The sequence below is a fragment of the Callithrix jacchus genome, chromosome 5, assembly GCF_049354715.1.
Source record: "Callithrix jacchus isolate 240 chromosome 5, calJac240_pri, whole genome shotgun sequence".
Lineage (NCBI taxonomy): Eukaryota > Metazoa > Chordata > Mammalia > Primates > Cebidae > Callithrix > Callithrix jacchus.
In genome coordinates, this window is record NC_133506.1 from 55,526,653 (window position 1) to 55,548,329 (window position 21,677).

The 21,677-nt window shown below is 33.2% G+C and overlaps 1 protein-coding gene across 5 annotated transcripts in view; it reads right to left on the reverse strand.

The window, feature by feature from the left end:
- SYCP2 (synaptonemal complex protein 2) overlaps positions 1–21,677 on the reverse strand; it is an 84,790-nt gene that overhangs the window by 60,266 nt on the left and 2,847 nt on the right. For 3 of the 5 annotated variants that reach the window (XM_078372037.1, XM_054255513.2, XM_078372038.1), the window contains exons 2-13: positions 12,319–12,383; positions 11,244–11,387; positions 10,291–10,421; positions 9,110–9,212; positions 8,792–8,816; positions 6,240–6,325; positions 5,214–5,299; positions 4,924–4,958; positions 3,965–4,107; positions 3,831–3,883; positions 2,242–2,287; positions 1,631–1,726 (exon numbers count right to left, since the gene is read on the reverse strand). In XM_078372037.1, the coding sequence (XP_078228163.1) occupies positions 1,631–1,726; positions 2,242–2,287; positions 3,831–3,883; positions 3,965–4,107; positions 4,924–4,958; positions 5,214–5,299; positions 6,240–6,325; positions 8,792–8,816; positions 9,110–9,212; positions 10,291–10,421; positions 11,244–11,387; positions 12,319–12,342 (972 nt within the window). In that variant the 5' untranslated portion in view covers positions 12,343–12,383. The remainder of the gene's footprint in view (positions 1–1,630; positions 1,727–2,241; positions 2,288–3,830; positions 3,884–3,964; positions 4,108–4,923; positions 4,959–5,213; positions 5,300–6,239; positions 6,326–8,791; positions 8,817–9,109; positions 9,213–10,290; positions 10,422–11,243; positions 11,388–12,318; positions 12,384–21,677) is intronic. The other 2 variants (XM_078372036.1, XM_078372039.1) reach the window with 2 other exon arrangements.

A 21,677-nucleotide genomic window follows, 5' to 3' on the forward strand; every position in this document is an offset into this window, starting at 1 on the left:
CTCTATATGAAGGCAACATTTGTGCTTAAATCTAGTTGGGAAGGACTGAGATACAATGACCTGGAAGAAGTGGTCTAGGCGGAAGAACTAAGTAGAAAGACCTAAGATGGGCATGATCTGTGTTAGAGAAATAAAAAAATAAATGTGATTGGAACATAGTCATCATAGAAAATATATAAAATATCAGAGAAACAGCCAGAGACCAGGCCACAAAAAAGCCTTGTATGCCACGTCAGAGAGACAGAAGGATTTAAGGAGCCATTTTGGAGAATGGCTTTTATGGACAGCAAGAGAATACAGGGACAACATTCCTGTATTCTACAGAATTTCAGAAAAGCTACAGAATTCAGAAAAGAGCAGATTCTAAACAGAGTTTTGGAAACAAGAATCCCCCAGTATCTTGATCAGTGTCTGGAACACAGTAGGCATTTAACACTTTTAAATGCATTTTCCACTTTCCCTATCATTTTTACTGTTATAGTGTAATTGCTTTTCTTATCTCAATAATCCGTTAGACCAAGCTGAATGAAGAACACTGCCCTGTTTATTTCCTTTATAGTACTTACTGCCATTGAATATAAATACTTTTTCTTCTCCTAAAATTCTATTAGGGTGGTGCAAAAGTAATTGCGGTTCTTGCCATTACTTGCAATGGGGGAAACCACAATTACTTTTGCACCTGCCTAAGTAGCTCCTCAAAAAAAAAAAAATGTTTCAAGTATTCCTACAAATTCTGCAGGAGAAATACACTAATGGAAACTGTCGGTGCCCCTGAGAAGCAGTGCTAGTATCTGGAACTCAATTTTAAGGATTCAAAGAAGGTACTCTAAAACAAAAAGCAATAAAGACGTGGAAGTCTTACAAGGCATTTGGTTAATGTTCACCTATAAAGTTTACCTGGGACAAATAGCAGGAATCTAGAAGAAACAGACTAAAAAGACTAAAGCCTTATTATAATATCACCAGCTGCAACCAGATTAGTAAATGCTGATCAACTCTTATTCAGATTTTGACAAATGGACTACACAATTTGAGCTAAATGTATGCAAATGTATCAAATATGAGGTGGTATCTATTATGAAATAATGGCTCAAGAATTTTCCTCAGGTAAAAAATACGCAGGTCAGCAGAAAATATGCCGCCTATTTGGAAGACTTAAACACAGCTATGATAAAGCATAGGAAGAAAAGAACTAAAATTAACTTCCAATCAAGTCCTATTTCCAAAGAGAGGATTTTATGAATGATTAAGACCACTGTCTTAACAAAATTTGTAATAGAATGCCTCTGTATTTGAGTAACTGTTCTCTTTTTAAAAGTCAATTCACTTTGTTTATATGAATATAAAACTATATCTGTCATAAATTAACATGTAATTTATTTTTTAAAAGCTTATGTTAAAAAATTAGTATTGAAATTTAGCATTTTTTTCTGGTACAATAAAACATCAGAAACCATTTTCATTTACAATTAGCATAGTAGGCTGCTATGCTAATCAAACTACTAGAACTAATGTTAAAATCTATGTAAAGGCTGGCTAGAAAAATAAATATATAAAGAAATCCACATTCTTACAGTGGGTAAAAATATTATATATACATATAGAATAATACCAAGGGAATAAAACTTACATCATTATCTCCAGCAATGTAGAATGAAATAGTCTGACTCCCAAGATTAAAATCAATCCAAAATTCCTCAAGTTTTTCATCTGATGGTATTTGCAGCTAATAAAATAAACATATAAAACTGGCATATACAATGATTTTAGAAATAACAGAAAATGATGAGGTTATATTAATGGCTACATCAAGAAAACAAAGTAGGAGAAAGAACAAACAAGTGTAATATTTAGATAAATTTTAAAACAATCAAATGAAATGCTACTTTAATATTTTACAAAAAAATCTATTAGTTCCAAGAAATCACGACTATTCCAAATGCTAATAAAAGTTAAAAGTACTAGTCTGAATAGATTCATACGTGATAAATCAATAATGGTCTTAAGGAAACAGGAGAAAATTTGGACTATAGCCTTTATTTTTCAGTTATTCTTGTCAATGAACATGCTGCTCCATAAAATTTCTCCTGGTGTCACTGCCAGATACAGAATACTAGACCAGCTATATTCATGATCTAATTACAACTATTTTTAATTTTCTTACTCATTTTTAACTGACAATTCACTTGACTATCAAAATTCATGCACTAGCTAAAATAACATGTTAAATTAAAAATTTACCTCATACTTATCAAGAAATGCTGACAGACAAGGAAATGTAAAAACCCTGAAATAAAAAGTAGTTTAAGAAAAAAATAAATAAGCTTTCACAGCATAATCTTGTCCATCAATAGAAATCATGCCAAATCTTATTTCCCTCTTTCATACTTTTCAAAATACATGTTTAATGGACATTTACGCAGAAAAAATCATATTACTTTGAGGATGCTACTCAATCTACCATTTTGATTAAAATGATTGCACCAAATGTTTTTGTATGTGATGTGGTTTGGCTCTGTGTCCCCACCCAAATCTCATATTGAATAGTACTGTCGTAATTCCCCTATGTCGTGGGAGGGACTTGGTGGGAGATAATTGAATCATGATGGCAGTTTATCCCATACTGTTCTTGTGGTAGTGAATAAGCCTCATGAGATCTGATGGTTTTATCAGGGGTTTCCACTTTAGCATCTTCCTCATTGTCTCTTTGCCTGCTGCTACTGCTGCTATCCATGTAAGATGGGATTTGCTCCTCCTTGCCTTCCGCCAAGATTGTGAGGCTTCCCCAGCCACGTGGAACTGTAAACCCGATTAAATCTCTTTCTTTTGTAAATTGCCCAGTCTCTGTATGTCTTTATCAGCAGCATGAAAATGGATTAATACAGTGTGCTACCAAATATGACCAGAGTTTCCTAATTTAGCTTATATTAGTATAACAGATGTTTCCATAGAACTTAAATGAGATAAGAATATAAATGAATAATTCTGTTAAAAATGGTAAAATTCACAGAATGCTTTCTTAAGTACTGTTTTAAATATTTAGCATATTACCTCATTTAATCTATACAACAAACACATGAGGTAGTTTTTAGTACTGTATAACAGCTAAGGAAACTGAGGCCTGTAAGATTAAATAGTTTGCCCAGTATTAGAAGAGCAAGAGAGAAACTTATGATTCAAATTCAGGTAATATGACTCCTTTCACCACCCTTACAATAGCTTTAATTTCTTTACTAAGTAAAGTAAATGTGAACTCATTTATCCAATAAATGTGTGTTGAACATCTGTAAGGTGCCAGGCATTGCAAATACTCTCTTTTTCTGTCATTAAAAAAAAAATATTTAAAATTTACATTACATATCCTTTCATGCCCCTCAGAAAGACATTACTTAAAGTATGTTAATTATAAATGAAAATGATTAGTTTGCTATGTATTTACATTCCAGTATGTGGATGAAGGAGACAATTCAAGTAATGAATATATCTAGATTTACATTATCCCTTAAACATTAATAATGGATATGCAACTCAGAAATATAGTAAGCCAATTTTGAACATCCAAAGTTATTACTTAAGATGAATTAAACAGAAATGAACTTTTTCCTCTGAAAAGTACAAAATAAAACAAGGCCAGTGCAGAATTATTTCAGATTACTAGTGTAGTAATTTGCTAAAATCATGTTATTATTCTAAATTAAATATCTATGCACATTTTACACTCCAACATAACAGAACAAATACAGTTAAATTTATAAAGATTCAACACTGGGTGCTCACTCTTGAGCTCTATTTCTTTATCAGTAAATGATTGTATCTTCCATTAAGTTTACCTTCTTTTGTCTCCAAGTATGCCATTTACAAGGTTGAGAAATATCCTGCAATCCTAATTTTAAAAAGAAAGACTTTTAAAAATCGTAGTAATTTTTAAAAATTCACAAATTTCTGTTATTTTTATACAACTTACTGTTTCAAATTCAGAGTCCTTAATTCTTTTAAATGCATTAGCAATAAAATCCATTGAAAACCAATGATGTGCCAGTTCTTGTCGTTGTTTTTCTGTGGTCATTCTACATAAAGCTTCTACAATGCCTACCTGTAAGTCATAATCTATTTAAAAAAAAGTTAATGTTTGATTTACAATTATGAAAATTAAGTTTATAAAAGACCACATATTTTACAAGGTATTAGAATAAGCAAGAGAAATAAGAATATATTAGTGTAATTTATTAATCTATTAATATTTTCTTAAGGATTAGAAATATCTCATCATTTGAGCAATTAACACAGCTCAAATAACAAGTGTGTTAACAGAAGAAATAAGCAAAATTTTTTAAAATTTTGAGACTTCTAAATATTCAAAGACACTGCCATTTCATTATTAGAGACAGAAAATGCAAAGTAACCCCATACAGTTATCTATAAGTCATAAAATCTATTTTCCTTTTGTGCAACCATGATTATAGTTATCCCAGAGTACTTTAAACCATGATTTATTCTACATGTAAATCATCATAATAAAATGCATTCACAAAAAGCTTAGAAAATAAATTTTAAGTTATTTTAATAAACAAATTGTTTAAAAACAAATTCATCAATACCAAGTACATCAGACACCCTAATTTCATAAAATACTATCTGAGAAATTCTTTAGCACAAGTAGTTCAGATCTATTGAAAAATTAAGCTATTATATTATTCATAAGTCTACCATTAGGCACAAATTCTATGTATCTGACAACTACTGTCATAAATTATTTTTTGTCCCAAAGATAATTTTCATTTTTACTTATTAAAAATTGCTTGATTGTACCTAAAGTTTATAATTCCCTCAGTCTCACATTACTATGCTAATATTTTAATTAAAAAGATACTATTTACTCTTCATAAATATGGAATAATTTTAGATTTGAAAAGACTTACTTACCTCCAGCATCTAAAATCCTCTCTCCCATACTAACCCTGTGAATTAAAACAACAAATTATAAACTGGACCAGAATCAATTAAATAGGAAGTGCATGAGAAAAAGAAACTTCACTAAAATTTGTAAGTGGCTAATATCACCAACTGTTGCAGAAATTATATACATATACTAAAATATATTAAAAAGCTACAAGTTTATCAGTTTCAATATTAATGCAAACTCATGATTGTCTTATAAAACATTCTTAAATTCTTGTTTTTAAGAATAAAAACAATATAGTACAAATTATTACATGAGAATTAACATTTCTTGGTTAGAAAGTATTTTCCGGGCATCTTGATGCATTTTGTCAAGCATAGCATTCATTTTTTTTATTATCTAGAAAAGAAAAAAAGATAATGCATTAACTTTATATTCAGTGAAATACTATTTAGAAAAATATTCTAGGCACATAAACTTAGAAGCCTAATTTTTGCTTAATCACTAAGTTTTATTATGGGAATGGAGTAGGATGGAGGAAAGAATATGTAAAGTATAAAATAGGCTGGGCATGGTGACTCACACCTGTAATCCCAACACTTTGGGAGGCCGAGGCGGCAGATCACTTGAGGTCAGGAGTTCAAGACCAGCCTGGCCAACATAGTGAAACCCCATCTCTACTAAAAATACAAAACTTAGCCGGTCATGGTGGGGTGCACCTGTAATCCCAGCTACTTGGGAGGCTGAGGCAGGAGAATCACTTAAACCCGCAAGGCAGAAGTTGTGGTAAGCTGAGATCGTGGCCCTGCACTCCCACCTGGGCAGAGAGCAAGACTCTGTCTCAAAAAATACAAAAATAAAGTATAAAGTAATGAATATAAAAACATAAACTATGGAATATCAAAAATAGGATATAACAACTCCTGTACTTAAAGCATTTATACTTTTACAATACAACTTATATTTATTATAACTCCATTATAAGATCTAAGAAAGCCAAAAAGTAGTACCTTATTTTGTTCTTATGATTATAGTACATGTACACACATACATGTACTAACACAGATTATTTTCAGCATTTAAATACTTAAGGACCCCGAAAATCTGGATGGTATAATTTCCATTTGAGCTGTATGTATACATAAACCAGTATGGTTATAAATTTTCCATAACTATTTAAGAAATATATCAGGCAATAATAGATCATTAAGATGATAGAAATAAACTTGAAGGTAAGTAATTTAGTCCTAGATAAAATAATTTTTCCATTTAATTGTTATTGATTTTCTTCACTTTCTCATTTTTAGTTTTTAAAACAGAATCAAACAAATGACTTTACCTCTTGCTGAATACAAATATTCACTCTTGAGTCAATAACCAGGGAACAAATGCGAGGTACGAAACTTTCCACTACTTGTTTTTTACCTGAATAAAAGTGTTAAATTATTGATAAATGTTCATTTCAAATTCTCTTAACTGTTAGTCTTTTCTAATAGGAGTTAGCGGAAAGGAGCCAGGCATGGTAACTCAGGCCTATAATCCTAGCACTTTGCAAGGCCCAGGTCGGCAGAGTGCTTGAGCCTAGGAGTTTGAGACCAGCCTGGGCAACATGGCAAAATCCTGTCTCTACAAAAATTAGCCAGGCCTGGTGGCGGGCACCTGTAGTCCCAGCTACTTGGGAGGTTAAGGTGGGAGAATCACCTGAGCCCAGGACGTCAAGCCTTCTATGAGCCATGATTGTACCACTGTACTCCAGCCTGGGTGACAGGAGACTCTATCAAAAAATAAAAGTAGTACCAAGGATATACTACTTTAGTTCAGAAGGCGGTTCACTAGGGCTTGGGGATGAGAAAGAATGAAACTAAGTCCCTAATTCTATCACTACACTAGTTATGTGGCCTTGCAAAAACTTCCACTCACCAGATAGGATTGATTTTAATACTGTCAAGGAAGTAAGTCTAGATCTAGCTTCTAACTGCAGACACATAAGGAAGTTTTTTTTTTTTTAGATTAAGTAAATATACTTCAAAAGTGGAAACTTCAATATTGAGGCTTTTTCTAAAACTGACTTCAGTTTTAGTTATACATCAAAAAATTTTAGTTATACATCAAAATTTTTATACCCATAAAGACCAACATATCTTAGCCTTAATGAAATTCTAAATGATATGAGCCACTTTAAGGGTAACATACAATTTTTTAGATTAATGTACAATTTTCCAAAGTGACTACAGATAGAACAAAAGCACTCAGATGAAAAGATACAATTATTTATTTACTTTAAAAATCAGGTGGTTTACTTTACAATTGCTGGTGCTTTAGATTGCTTTCTCCCTAAAAATGTAAAAATTTAGACTACATTGTTACGTAGCAAAAACAGTCAATGAAAAAGTGGAATTAATTATTGTTTAAATCAATGGCAATCTGTTTAAAACTCTTAAAGGAAGCAAGTACCTTTATTTATAAATAATTCACCAGCCTCAGTGGCCGGTCCTAGGTAAGACTTTTTCAATCAACACAGAGCTAAAATAACTTGGATCTGTAGTAGTAACATATTCTGTATTTTCGATAGCTTACTATGAAAAATTTGTTCCACTAGATCAAGTGTTGACAAATTATGGCCCACAAACTAAATGCAACTCACACGTCCTGTTTTTGCATGACTGTATTACTCAACAGCAAGTGCTTTGTGAAATTATTTGAATCTATTGTGTTTTATTAAACCAGTAGTGTCAAAGGTGAACATCACTCACTCTTGTCGATTTAGCTATGGTTAGTCATTTGAAATTTTGTCAGAAGCAGAAGCTGAGTATTCTGACTTTCCCTAACACACAACAGTCCAATGGCAGTGGGGTTTTATTGTGACTTTTTGATATCCAGTACCAAGACTGGAATTTTTCTGAACAAGAATCGTTATCAACCCTAATTGTTGAATACTCAATGGCTTTGGTAATTAGCACTGGTTGCAGAATTGACAATGTTTCTAAATGAACTGGGCCCAAAATTATAAAATAATGCTTAGATCATGAACTTAAACTCTAGTGAAGTCATTCTGATAACTACGGTGATTTGAATGGCAAGTAATGCTATGCTGCTTTATAACTTCTCAGACTATCAAAAGTTAAAAGAGGAAGCAATATCTCCACTTCCACACAAATTTTCCGGGAATATATTTTTTCCAAACTCCAACTACAGGTCTAGCAGTGTTTTTAAACTTTGTTGTAAGTACAAAGGAAATTTCCACATGTCAAAATCCATTTTATTGTGCAGTTGGAAAGCTTCCACATAACCTTCAATAGGAAGTGATTAATATGCAATGTAATGACATTCTGAAATGCAAATGTTAAGAACCTAACAATTCTATTAATGCCTTTCAAGTGATGAACACGCTCAATTAAAAGCATGCTTATGTATTTGGCACTGTCTGCATGAAAAGTCATTTTCTAATGTGCCATACATAAAACCTCATTATAGATAGGCATTAACAAATGAATGTTTACAATCAATTTGGAAAACAGAACACTAACTCTGAACCCTGATTAAGTGTAATGTTATTCTCTCACAAAAAGAATGCAAGTTTCATTAGGAGACCCGTATTACAAAAAAACGTACAACTACTTTTAATATTATATTATTAAATGGCATCAATAAACTATTTATAAAAATTTGTTTTTCTTGGTATACAAGTACCTACATAATATTCTTAATTGTTTTTCTCTTGGACTACAATGTCTAAAATATTTACTATCTGGCCCTTTACAGAAAAAGTGTGTTGATCCTTGAATCAGACAATGAATTTCTAATACTAAGACAATACTATGGGAATTGTAAAATTATACTAAAACTCTAATAGTAATTTATTGTTCCAATAGAAAATAGTATTTATTATACCTTCATCACTGACGTCATGTATGACCTGAAAAAAAGTGAATAATATTTAATTTACAAGTTACTGTCTATATTATAAACCATTACAAATGGTACTGAAATGACAGATTGCATTTTAACTCATAGCAAAATTACTTTTTATTAACTAGTCATTTAGTTATATTTACCAGAATAAATGCTTTACATAATCTGAACGACCAATCTCGTCGAGTCACCAACCAATCTGTTAGTGACTTTTAGGCTCAGGGCACAGAGAACATAAATTGTTTTTTAAATAAACACATGCTTTATAAACATCAGGGTAATCAATGTGATTTTTACCAGCAGAAGATCAACTAAGTCTTCTATCATATTAAGAGCAGCTTCATCTTTTGAATTTTCTTGACTCTGAATAATCTCCTTGGATTTTTCAAACCAGGCAACCATGTAAAAAAAAAGGAATGAACTTATTAGTTACTTTGAGTTCCATTTTAATAATTTTAAGAATATACGGCCAGGCGCAGTGGCTCAAGCCTGTAATCCCAGCACTTTGGGAGGCCGAGGCGGGTGGATCATGAGGTCAAGAGATCCAGACCATCCTGGTCAACATGGTGAAACCCCATCTCTACTAAAAATACAAAAAATTAGCTAAGCATGGTGGCGCGTGCCTGTAATCCCAGCTACTCAGGAGGCTGAGGCAGGAGAATTACCTGAACCCAGGAGGCGGAGGTTGTGGTGAGCCGAGATTGTGCCATTGCACTCCTGCCTGGGTAACAAGAACGAAACTCCCTCTCAAAAAAAAAAAAAAAAAAAAAAAGACTATACTTATCTGTCTTTGTATAAACAGTAAACCTAGGAACAAAGACACTCAAAATCAAAATTTTAATATTGTATCAAAATAAATTTATGCTTTTAAAATATCTTCCTTTTTTAACTCACCATATTTTCCCATTGTTTAAAATGGGAAGAGATTAAGTTAATCTAGATTCCGTGCAGAAGATTCTCATTTCGTCCTTCAAATTCCTAGTTAGGGTACATTATTTATAATACATGGAAGTAAATCATCATCACAATTTAGACCATTTTGCTATTGTTACTGTATGAGAAGTTTTCATATTATTTTACCTTAATTCAGGTATTTGAGTACATACATCTCAGATAACATTCTAGGTGCTAATAATGTAGCAATGAATGAAACAGACAAAAATCAATATCCTACATTCTAGCATGGGAGACAAACAATAAAAAAACAAAAATGAAGTTAGATAATAAGAGTTAAAGAGATAATAAAGCAAATAAAGGACTTAGGGAGCTTAAACTCACATGATTATCACGGAGTCTGTCTTTGCACAGTTTTCTTGTGATCTTTATATTTGTAACGACTTACAGAAATATTTTATTCTCAAAATTGTATATGACGTTGCTAAATTTATTTTCAACAATTTGGACAATTTCTTATTTTATTAGAAAACACACCTTTTACCATATTTCATTCACATGAATATGTTACATATTCTATACTTATCTTTTGTATTAGTCCTTGTTTTATCATAGTTAGAAGTCCAGCTTGCCCCAATACACTGATATTTTTGCCACATCTTGCAACAGAAACCAAAATGGTTGAAACATTGTGCATATCTTCTTTATTAAGTTCCTGAAATAAACGGTATACATTAACATTTCTGTAAATACAAAAAAGTATGAAATAGACATTTTAAAAGGAGCTTTAAACACATATTGATAATTCTCACAAATCCTGAATGATGTTCATTTCAATCATCTCTATATTGCAATAGATAAAAATGTGGTTCAAGAACACAACCTGTCCAAAGCCACACAGTCAGGGAATGACAAAACTCAGGACAAAAATGGAAATCTGTATAAATCCAAGAAACTTTATACTATAATACAATGAATCAGCTACTTTCCATTGTAAAAAGCTCCATGTATTTACAGACACAAGAATTCTTATTCAATTTCTTGGATTCATAATGAATCTCAGATACTGGGGGGATTATCAATAACCACCCTTGCTCGTGTATGAAAATGCCTTAAATATGATCAATTAAATTCAAAGTTTGGGGTGATTTTTCTATTTTCCATACTAGTTTTGACAGAAGTAGGCATTGTCCACATAACATCAAGTATACACTGATAGGTGTTTGAAAGAAAATCTATCAACTTGTCTAAACTTCAAACAGCTGAAGTTTTTTTCCCCCTAATTTCAGTAACAGTTAATAATAGTAAAGCCTATGTGAACACATATTTTTGTATTTTTTATTTGGAAAATGACATTCCAATGTGCTGAGATTCCTCAAACAAAAATAAGCAAATGGTTAAATAAGCATTTATATATATAATTATAACTGAGCTTTCCCAAGCCTTTCTATCTTTTTTTTCTGATGGAGTACTTCTTCCTAAAACTAGAGTTCTATCTAATAATTGTAACAATCATTCAGCAAAAATAAATATTTACCCTGCAAATAAGGTTGTCCACTTTGTGGAAAAACTGTTTGCTGCATTTAATCTTCACGTCTTCACAAATATCAATTTGTAAAAGTGTTCTCAAAGGTTTGAAATCATTTTTTCTGAGAGCATCATCAATGCATTTTTCCAACTGCTAGAGAAATACATTAATTGGCACATACTGAATCAAAACCAAAATAAATTACCTTATGCAATCTAGTAATTTGAGAACTGTTTTCACATGAAAACTCTCAAATGAGCTCACAAAATATTAACTGGCTTAATTTTTAAAAATGTGGCCACTATTAAATTTGGAACAATTGAGTTAGAAATTACATTTCTTTGACAACAAGACTCTTAACAGAAAAAAAATTTTTACTAATATTTCCCAATTCATATATTTTATTACCAAAGTCATCTTTATGTCAAACTCAAAAAAAACCAATGAAAAAAGCACAATAAATTTTAGAGTAACCAATACTTAATACCATGAATAACAGCCTAGCATATCTGACTACTGATCTCTTAACAGTGTTTCAATAGTAAAGAAAAATGCATAAAGACAGGCAAAAGCACCTTTTAGAAATTATGCCAACATAACTTAAGCATTACCCTTATATAATATTTATAACCTTAATAAAATATGCCATAATTGCTATTAAAATACAACTTCACAAATAACAAATTTTTGTACTACAACCTGATCACCAAACAGATTTGTCTGTGAACTGCATATATGAATAGATTATTAACACTTACACTTTACCTAAATATACAATATCTTAATCTCTAAAATGTAACATGAAAATATCCAAGCATAAATTATGCATGAATCAGTGCACAATTCTTTTCAATGTAAAAGGTAGGTATAAAGAATAGACATCTTTTAATACTTTATATTCTTAATATAGCTTTTGCAAAAATTTATTGAATAAGTGAAAGAATACTTTATTTCAACTATTCTTGACCATTTTATAAAAACTGTAAGTTTTGTCATTGCTAAAATCATAGCAGTGAATACTTCTAAGTAAACAAAACGAGATTTTCAGAATTAAAAGAGTTACTTTTGGTCTAGGGCTACATACCTGGAGATCTGATCTTACTGGCATTTTGACTTCATTTAAAAAAAAAAGGCAGGACAAAATGAACACTATAAAAGAAAAGATATTTTCTGTATCTCACAATCTGCTTCATGTGTTTAGCAGTTTACAAATCTTACACACATAAATACGCATTGTTATTTATACCAAAGGCAATAAATATTGTTTAACTTCCTCGCTAAATATTTTTTACATGTTTATTAAAATATATTTGAATAGGATCAAAAAAGTTTCTACAGAAAAGCTTGAAGATCATCTATTCAAGTTCTTCCTTTTTATAGATTACTTAAATAAATGTAAAATATCCTACCAAAAGGTCACAAAGCCAGTTAGTAAAAGCAAGTGAAACCTAGATCTCCCTTTCCAATGATTCCCTGCTATACTTGTTCCACCTTTGAGAACAATAATAAATAAATACATAAATAACTCTTGAATTAATGTCTAAATGAAATTTGGGCTATTAATATTCAAGAAAGGAGGAATATGCAGATATACTAATATTCAACAGGATCAAATATGCAAGGAAAGGAGGAAAAGATAACCCAAACACATTTCATATGCCCAGGAGAGTGTTCAGGAAAGAACCAACCCCGAGTTTCTGGTTGAATGCTGAAATTAAGGTGAGGATGTCACTTTCCCAAAGTTATGTGGGTCCTTAAAGACCATGGGGTTCAAATACAAATGACTGCCACAAATTAATATATTACAATATAGCTAACAGAAAGTATCCCCCAGGTTCTAAAGAGAGATTTCATGCTTATGAAAACATGACCAAAAGCAGATTAAATCACTTCGAACAATCCTATCTAGTGTGTTTCAGACAAGTGGGAAGATAAAGGTCATTTATTCTCCCTACCATGAACACCTAAGGAATTAACATTATTTTGGTCAAGAAAATGCAAATCATTACTGTAGTCATCCTCAAAACTCTGTACCCCTATTTTGTAGAATATGTGTAATTAGTTCCCTGTCTTCTTTGGAACAAAGTACCAAAGGTCATTCTCAAAGCAATACTAAATAAGTAGTGAATGAATACATAACTACTAAGCTAAGTGGGTAAGGGAGGTTGTCATGTTTTCATTTTAATCAGTCAGAGAGAGAGAGACAGACAGACAGAGAGAGACAGAACCAGTCGAAAAAACAGAAAACACAAAGTAAGGTGGTAGATTAAAAGTTACATATCAGTAGTTACACATTGAAAGTAAAGTATATGAAATACTCTGAAGAAGTAAGAATATGTCACCCTCTCAATATGCTGCTCAAGCATATTGAATATTTTAAATTAAGGGCACTTAACAAAAAACAGCAGGTACAAGACCACTCTGATCTTTATTCTGTTTCCTAAAAGCAGGAAATCAAATTCCCATGTGAAAGAGGTCCTCCATATATATGTATTTTTTTTCAAAAGATGGGAATTAAAATCACGAAAATCTGTACAACCAAACTGTCAAATCAACCTTATCTTCCTAGTCATTTCTCTACCTAATTAACTTCCGTAGCCCGAAACCCCTTATCTTATTTCACAACTTACTATTCTTTGTCCAATTCAGTATATAACTGATTGACCCTAACTACTTCTTGGGGTATTCATTTTCTTATGAGGTCTCCTGTGTCATGTAAAACTTGCATTAAAGAAATGTGTAGGTTTTCTCCAGTTGATCTATGTCAATTTAATCCTAAAAGGGAAGAGGCAAAGTTCTGCCTCCCCTACAACTCCAATTAAAAGTCAGATTGTCCTCAAATGATCAATGTTTGAAGGGATGTATACCCCCATTCTCCATGATGTGCTCATTTCACATTGCATGCCTGTCTCAAAACATCTCATGTACTCTATAGACACCTACCCTGTACCCACAAAAATTAAAAAGGAAAAAAGTTAGATTATCAGATTAATCATTTTAAAAACCACATGCTGTCCCAAAACAGACTTTTAAGAGATACACCTTAAATAAAGGGCTATCCAAAGTTGGAAATAAAAAGATAGAGAAGATATATATCACACAAACATTAACCAAAAGAAAGCTAATAAAACTATATTATTGTTGGATTTACCATAAAAGTTCAACACAGATGGAACAAAAGAGAATCCAGAAACTGACTATACATATGACTTGATTTATGATAAAGATAGAACACAAAGCAGTAAGAAAGGATTAAGATAATCTTTTCAATTAATTTATACTGTTCAACTGGATGTTCATAAAAAATACGACAAAATTTTACTACTTCATACCAACTATCTCATACTATATGCAAACACCATATCCAGGTAGAATGAAAATTGACATGTCAAAGTAAAATAATTAAGTTTTTAGAAATAATATATTAGAACATCATGACCATGCAATAAGCAAGGATCCATTAAACAGATCCATAAAAGAAGACTGGTAAGTTGGAGAACCTTAAATTTTTAAACTCTAATTCAATGAGAACACATGCATACAGGGAGGGGAACAGCACACACTGGAGCCTGGTGGGATAGCAGGGGACAGTGTATCAGGAAAAACAGCTAATGCATGTTGAGTTTAATATTTACAAGTTGATAGATGCAGCAAACTACCATGGCACACACACATTCTCCTATGTAACAAACCTACGCATCCTGCACATGTACCCCAGAACTTAAAATAAAATAAAATAAGTTATTGATTTTCTAAATCCACGAGCATGGAATTTCTTTTTAAGACAGTTTTGCTCCTGTTGCCCAGGCTGGAGTGCAATGGTGTGATCTCGCCTCAATGCAACCTCAGTCTCCTGGGTTCACGCAACTCTCCTGCCTCAGCCTCCTGAGTAGCTGGGATTACAGGCATGCACCACCATGCCCAGGTAATTCTGTATTTTTAGTAGAGACAGGGTTTCTCCATATTGGTCAGGCTGGTCTCAAACTCCCAACCTCAGGTGATCTGCCTGCCTGGCTTTCCGAAGTGCTGGGATTATAGGTGTGAGTCACCATGCCTGTCTGGGAATTCTTTTAAAAAAAGAAAGAATTCTGTTGGAAAAACATCATTAAAGAGAATAACAAGGCAGGCCACACATATGAAGATATTTTTTTCTCATACATTATTCACTTCTGTGAATATTCACAACTGTTACTAAGTTATTCAGTTATCAATTAATGTAAACATACTCTTTGAAATATGAACTGAACAAAAAGGTCCTATTTTGGCACCACAGCCTATTTAATGTTATAGCCTCTGACCTTTCACCTTCAAAAGAATCTATAATTCTGAGTAGTTGCCTCACTTGTTAATGTATTGCCCTGGCAATAAGGTTATAATTGACATCTTTGATTCCTAAATGTTTTGAATACAAGATTTCTTCATCAAATAGAGGATTACTAGGACTACGTCTTCTCCCAAATGCATGTAGGTACCATAATTTTTCAATCTGCTAGATTTTTTTAAGAAAACCAGAAATTCATGAGTGTTCATTTAGATTAAGTGAGGCACATCAACACTGCCTGCTTTAAAACCTCACTAGCTTGTCAAAACCTCTCAGAGAACTGTGGAAATAATAGCTCTGAATTTACGTTTATTTGTCTATAGGCTCGAAATTCTTCCTCACCCAACCTCCTAGTTTCTTTATTCCTTTTTTTTTTTTTTTTTTTTTTTGAGAAGGAGTTTTGCTCTTGTTGCCCAAGCTGGAGTGCAATGGTGTGATCTCGGCTCACGGCAACCTCCGCCCCCCAGGTTCAAGCGATTCTCCTGCCTCAGCCTCCCAAGTAGCTAGGATTACAGGCTTGCACCACCATGACTGGCTCATTTTTTTTTTTTTTTATTTTTAGTAGAGATGGGGTTTCTCCATGTTGGTCAGGCTGTTCTTGAACTCCTGACCTCAGGTGATCCACCAGCCTCAGCCTCCCAAAGTGCTGGGACTACAGGTGTGAGCCACAGCGTCCGGCCCCACCTCCTAGTATTAAGTAAACAAACTTCACAAGCAACAAAAGCAGATTCCTGAGAGGAATCTGCTGGGAGAGAGTCTTCAGCCAAAACAAATATGGATTGAAGGAGGACCCTTCTGTAAAACATGTTTTGTAAATCTGAGAAATTCCATAAAAGGTAGTATTCTGCCAACTGCCTCTGTAACACACACAAAAAAATTGTTTGCTCACAGCTATGTGTGGACTCTGTGTCACTGTATTAATTTCCTAAGGCTGCCTTAACAAAGTACCACACACTGGATGGCTCAGAAAAACAGAAATTTATTATCTCATTGTGGAGGCAAAGCGTCTGAAATAAAGGGGTCAGTAGGACCATACTCCCTCTGAAACTGCTAGAGAAAGGATCTTTCCTGTCTCTCTCAGCTTCTGGTAGCTGCCAGCATTCCCTGGCTTGTAGCAGCATAAATCCAGTCTCTGCCTCCTTCTTCATATGATATTCTTCCTTTTACTCTTCACATTGTCTTCTCTCTATGCATGTCTGTATCCAAATTTCCCCCCCTCTTTTTTTTTTAAATTTTTTAGAGACAGGGTTTCACCATGTTGGCCAGAATGGTCTTGATCTCTTGACCTCATGATCCACCCGCCTTGGCCTCCCAAAGTGCTGGGATTACAGGCGGGAGCCACCGCGCCCAGCCAAATTTCCCCTTTTTATAAGGATACATTGGATTAGGGCCCACCTTAATAACTTAGTAAGTTAATAATTTGGTTAAATGCAAAAGACCCCATTTCCAGAAAAGGTCACATTCTGAGATATCAGAGATTAGAATCTCAACATATCTTTTTTGGGGGAACAAAATTCAACCCATAACAGTCACTGCATACCAAACTTAACTCAATATCGGAATGCCAAACATGTGGGAGGTTGAAGTTTTGAATGTACTGGGTGGGGAAGGAAAATGTCAAATAAGAGCTAGTAACAAGGACAGTCCCAGTTACCACTACACATAAGGCAGCAATGCCATTACAGAGTGACATAATCACAGAAATTTTCCCCAAATGTAGTACCAAAATTAGCCTCTTGCTGAAATATTTTCTCCATTTCAATTAAAGTAAAGCAAGTCAGATTCTGGATAATTGACAGAGACTGGTCTACTGCAAAGTGTTAAGAAGGCCATCATCTCAGGCTGCTCTCTTCCCCTGCCCCCATACCACTGAGCCTGCTGAATCAATCTTTGGCAACGATAAGTACTACGTAATAAAAACTTTTTTTCCTGAAATTACTGTACCAGGGACCAAATTGGCACTTTTTCTATGTTTAAACAGGTCCAGTATTATGCTAGGCATAATGTCCTACTAATTTTTGAATGCTTTAAAAGATAATGTACACCAGAACTTTGGCACTGAACTAATATAGTTTCTGAGAATGTGTAACTGGTACTTTCTTTCCATGGAAGACAGCTCAAGCTACAGCTGATGAAGGAACTCTAACTCTATCAAAGAATCTGACTGCACCTGAACATAATAAGATGTTGAGAATGGAGAATGTGTATTTGGTACTTAAGAATTTTGGCCTTTAGATTTTTTTTTTTTTTTTTTTTTTTTGAGACAGAGTTTCACTCGTGTTGCCCAGGCTGGAGTGCAATGGCATGATCTTGACTCACGGCGACCTCAACCTTCTGGTTCAAGTGGTTCTCCTGCCTCAGCCTCCCGAGTAGCTGGGATTATAGGCATGCACCATCACGTCCGACTAATGTTGTATTTTTAGTAGAGATGGTGTTTCTTCATATTGGTCAGGCTGGTCTCAAACTCCCGACCTCAGATGATCCGCCTGCCTAGGCCTCCCAAAGTGCTGGGATTATAGGAGTGAGCCACTGCGCATGGCCTCGCCTTTAGATTTTTAAATTCAGAAGCACAAAATAATTATTCCAGACATTTAAATCTTTCAGCCCTTGGTCTTTAACTTATAAAGGGTTTTAATCTTTCAAATATAATGTTCTCTGAGATGTTCAAAACAGAATGGCTTTATATTCAAATTTGTTGGCATTTTACTGCTGAAATATCATTACGTATTGCCAAATGCCTTTGTACAATATAGTATATCAAAGGCTCTACCATATATCTAGACATAATTTGGAATGGGAAGTATAATAAATAAAATTTCTGCTTTAGATAGAAAGTGGCATTAGATTTTAATTAATTTTCTGTTCTAATCCAAAGTAGAATTTCCAGGGTCAACATCTAAAGTTCTTCCACAGTCCAAATACCCAAAAGAAGATAATGACCTCATGAAGAAAGGAAAAGAACCATTCAGATAAATCTCCTCCAAAAAACAGGTTGTTAAGTGAACACAAACCTAGGAAATGTTCGAGAGAAATACCTTCTCCCTACTCCTAGCTTCTGTGAGAAAGGCTGAGTATACTATTGGTTTTGCTCTATTGCTTTAACTTACATCACCAATGAGGAGCTGAAATTATTTGATTAGTAAATTTGGGAAGGAAAATGAGTCAGGCTCAGCTCAGCTCTTTTTTGTTACATGAAAACTGAAAGAGGAGTTTTATGTTGTTTTCTGGAGGTTCTGTCTTTGTGAGAAAGTCAGTATTTTGCTCTGTCCTTTTCCTCTGAAGTCAATATAGTAAGCTTTCTCCTCCAGGGTGGAAGGTAAAAAATGCAGGGCTGGAAAGATCTAACTCATTTACCTTGGAGTGCCTCAGGCAGTAAGTTTGCTTAATTCTGAAGTTCAGTGTTAGCAAATTCACTAGGCCAACCATCTAAACTCAGACCCATGAACCTAGCCAATATAGGACTAATGAAAGTTATATTTCTGGCACTCTTTTTCCTACTTGATTAGAACCCAGGAATAAAGAGGAATGCTGTTTTTAGAGGTCCTTTGAGAGATTCCTGCAAGGCTCAGCATAAACATCTATAGTGTTTCTTTTTATATTAGCAATAATCAGACAATTGTTAATATAGAAAACTAAAATGAGTGTAACAAAAGGAAACATAATCTTTATGAAGATAATATACTAAAGACCTTAACAAGAGATATGAATACATGAAGCTATTCCTATTCATTAATGGAAGGACTTAACATTATAAAACCATCAATGCTTCACTAAAAATAAGTATCTGAAATTCTAAATATCAAAGAAATTCCAGTAAAAACAACAAAATAATAATTTGAGACATTTGGCTCTTTTAAAATGTGTATGAAGGAATAATTCTGCTCTAATACTAAAATAACTTTTAAAATATCAGAGAAGAACAATCACCTTATTTGATATTAAAACATATTACAAAGTCATAAGAAATAACTATAAACAGTGAAGTATTAAGAATGGAAAACAGACAAATGAATCAATAAAACAGAAGATAATTCAAATGCATACTCAAACATATATTAGAAGTTCATATTTGAGTAAGATGGTTTTGCAAATCGGGGAAAGGTAAACTGGTCAATAAATGGTCTGGGAAAAGTGACTTGGCATGTGGAAAAATAACATTAGACATCTATTTTGCCATTTAAAAAATAAGGTCTAGATACATTAACTACCTACATGTAAAAAGCAAATGTACAGGAGGCGATCACTAAGATGTTCCAACAGGAAAGAATTTAAAACAAAAGGCACAAAACATAAAATTTAATAGATTTGAAATTTTTGTGCATCACTGTTTGTAAAAGAGGCAACATATTAGGAAGACATTTGCAATGGAATAAGAGACTAAGGATTAACATAAAAAGAATTATTATGAAGAACTTACAAATCAAGGAGAAAAAGCAATAACCCAACAGCAAAAATGGAATAGAAAGTCATTCAGAAAAGAAAACTCAACTGGCTAATAAAGAAAAGAAACTGTTACCTCCATGGTAATCAGAATGCTAGTAAAACAATAACCAGTCCCCTCTCCACCATCCACCAAATTGGCAAAGTCTAAAGACACTGATACTACTAAGTCACGGTGGAAATAAAGGAAACTGGAATCATGTATGTACCCCTGGTGGGAAGTAAATGACTGTACTTTGAAAAAGGGTTTGATAGCATTGGGTAAAAATGTAAACTTGAATACCATATGACGCAGTAGTTCTACTTCTAATTTTTACACCCTAGAGAAACTCAAAAGCCCAAAGGGAGTATAAAAACATTTTCTGATTTATTTCTTCTTATAGCAAGAAATTGAAACTGCCTTTATGTCAGTGTGGTGGAGGAGGAAGTAAATGAACATGAAATGTCGAGTAATGCAACTGAAAACAGCAACTGAATAGAATGAACAATATCTGTATCTCAGAATACTGTGCATCTCAAACACAATATAAAGCAAAAGAAATGCAGAATAAGATACAGAAATTCTTTATGTAAAATTTAAAATATACTTAATAACGGCTTATGTGCACTGGTATTGATATGTGTGTATAATAATTAGAGGGTACTTAATTATAGAAGGATATAAATACTGGATATGTGAACAATGGCAGATTTGCATGGGTAAGAAAAATAACCCTAGGGATAGGGAATAAAATGGACCAAATGACAAAAAAAAAAAGAGAGTGAATTTTAAAATTTTAATTCCTTATTTAGAGGAGTGTAGTAAAGCATGGTGTCTGGACTGAGAATACAAATGGATTAAATTATAACCCAATTCTGTTTCCTAGGTTCAACATACATTTATATATACCCTGTTAATCACCATACCCTTAGGACAGAGCTAAAGGGGCCCCTGCTATACGCTCTATATAGTGCAATCTCTTTCTTACTCTCCTATTATGGAGCACACAGGCATCTCTATGAGCTCAAAATTCAGAACTCGGCACTACCCCCAGAAAGTCTATAACCATGAACACATTATTCATTCTCCTAACTCTATCCTTCCGGCCCCTGAGAAACACTTCATTGGCCTATGCCTATGAAAGAAAGGGACTGCAATTAATTACACCATTCTGCTTACTTTACATGTGTCAGAATTTTCCATAATAATTTAAAAAAATGTTTAAAGAAGTCGGCAAGTGTGAAGCCACAATTGAATGCAGAGAAGGTCTCATTCAATTGTGTTAATGCTGGTATTTTAGTCTCTGCTTTAGAATTAAGGTAGCATATGAGCAAGTGCTTATTAGGTAAGAGAAAAGAGATATTGTCAAATCCTTCCACTGGCAGAGCAAGAATACAGTTGATTCTTAACAGTGTTACTTCTTAACAGTGCCAAATGCCCATCTTCTTTCTCTTTTTATTCCAATTTGCAACTCTAGAAATACTAGCAAATTAGTGCACAGTATCTACAACAGTTGCACATGGTGGCTGAGGAACATTTTGTAGTAGTAAGCAATCCATATTAATATATATGTAGATCAAGACATAAACATGATACAGACTTTTTACATTAGCAAGCAAATACTAAAATAGTGAATAGATTGTTATAAAATATTGAATATGTTATTCAAAAATAAGCAATTCCAGTGTTGACAAAATATTTT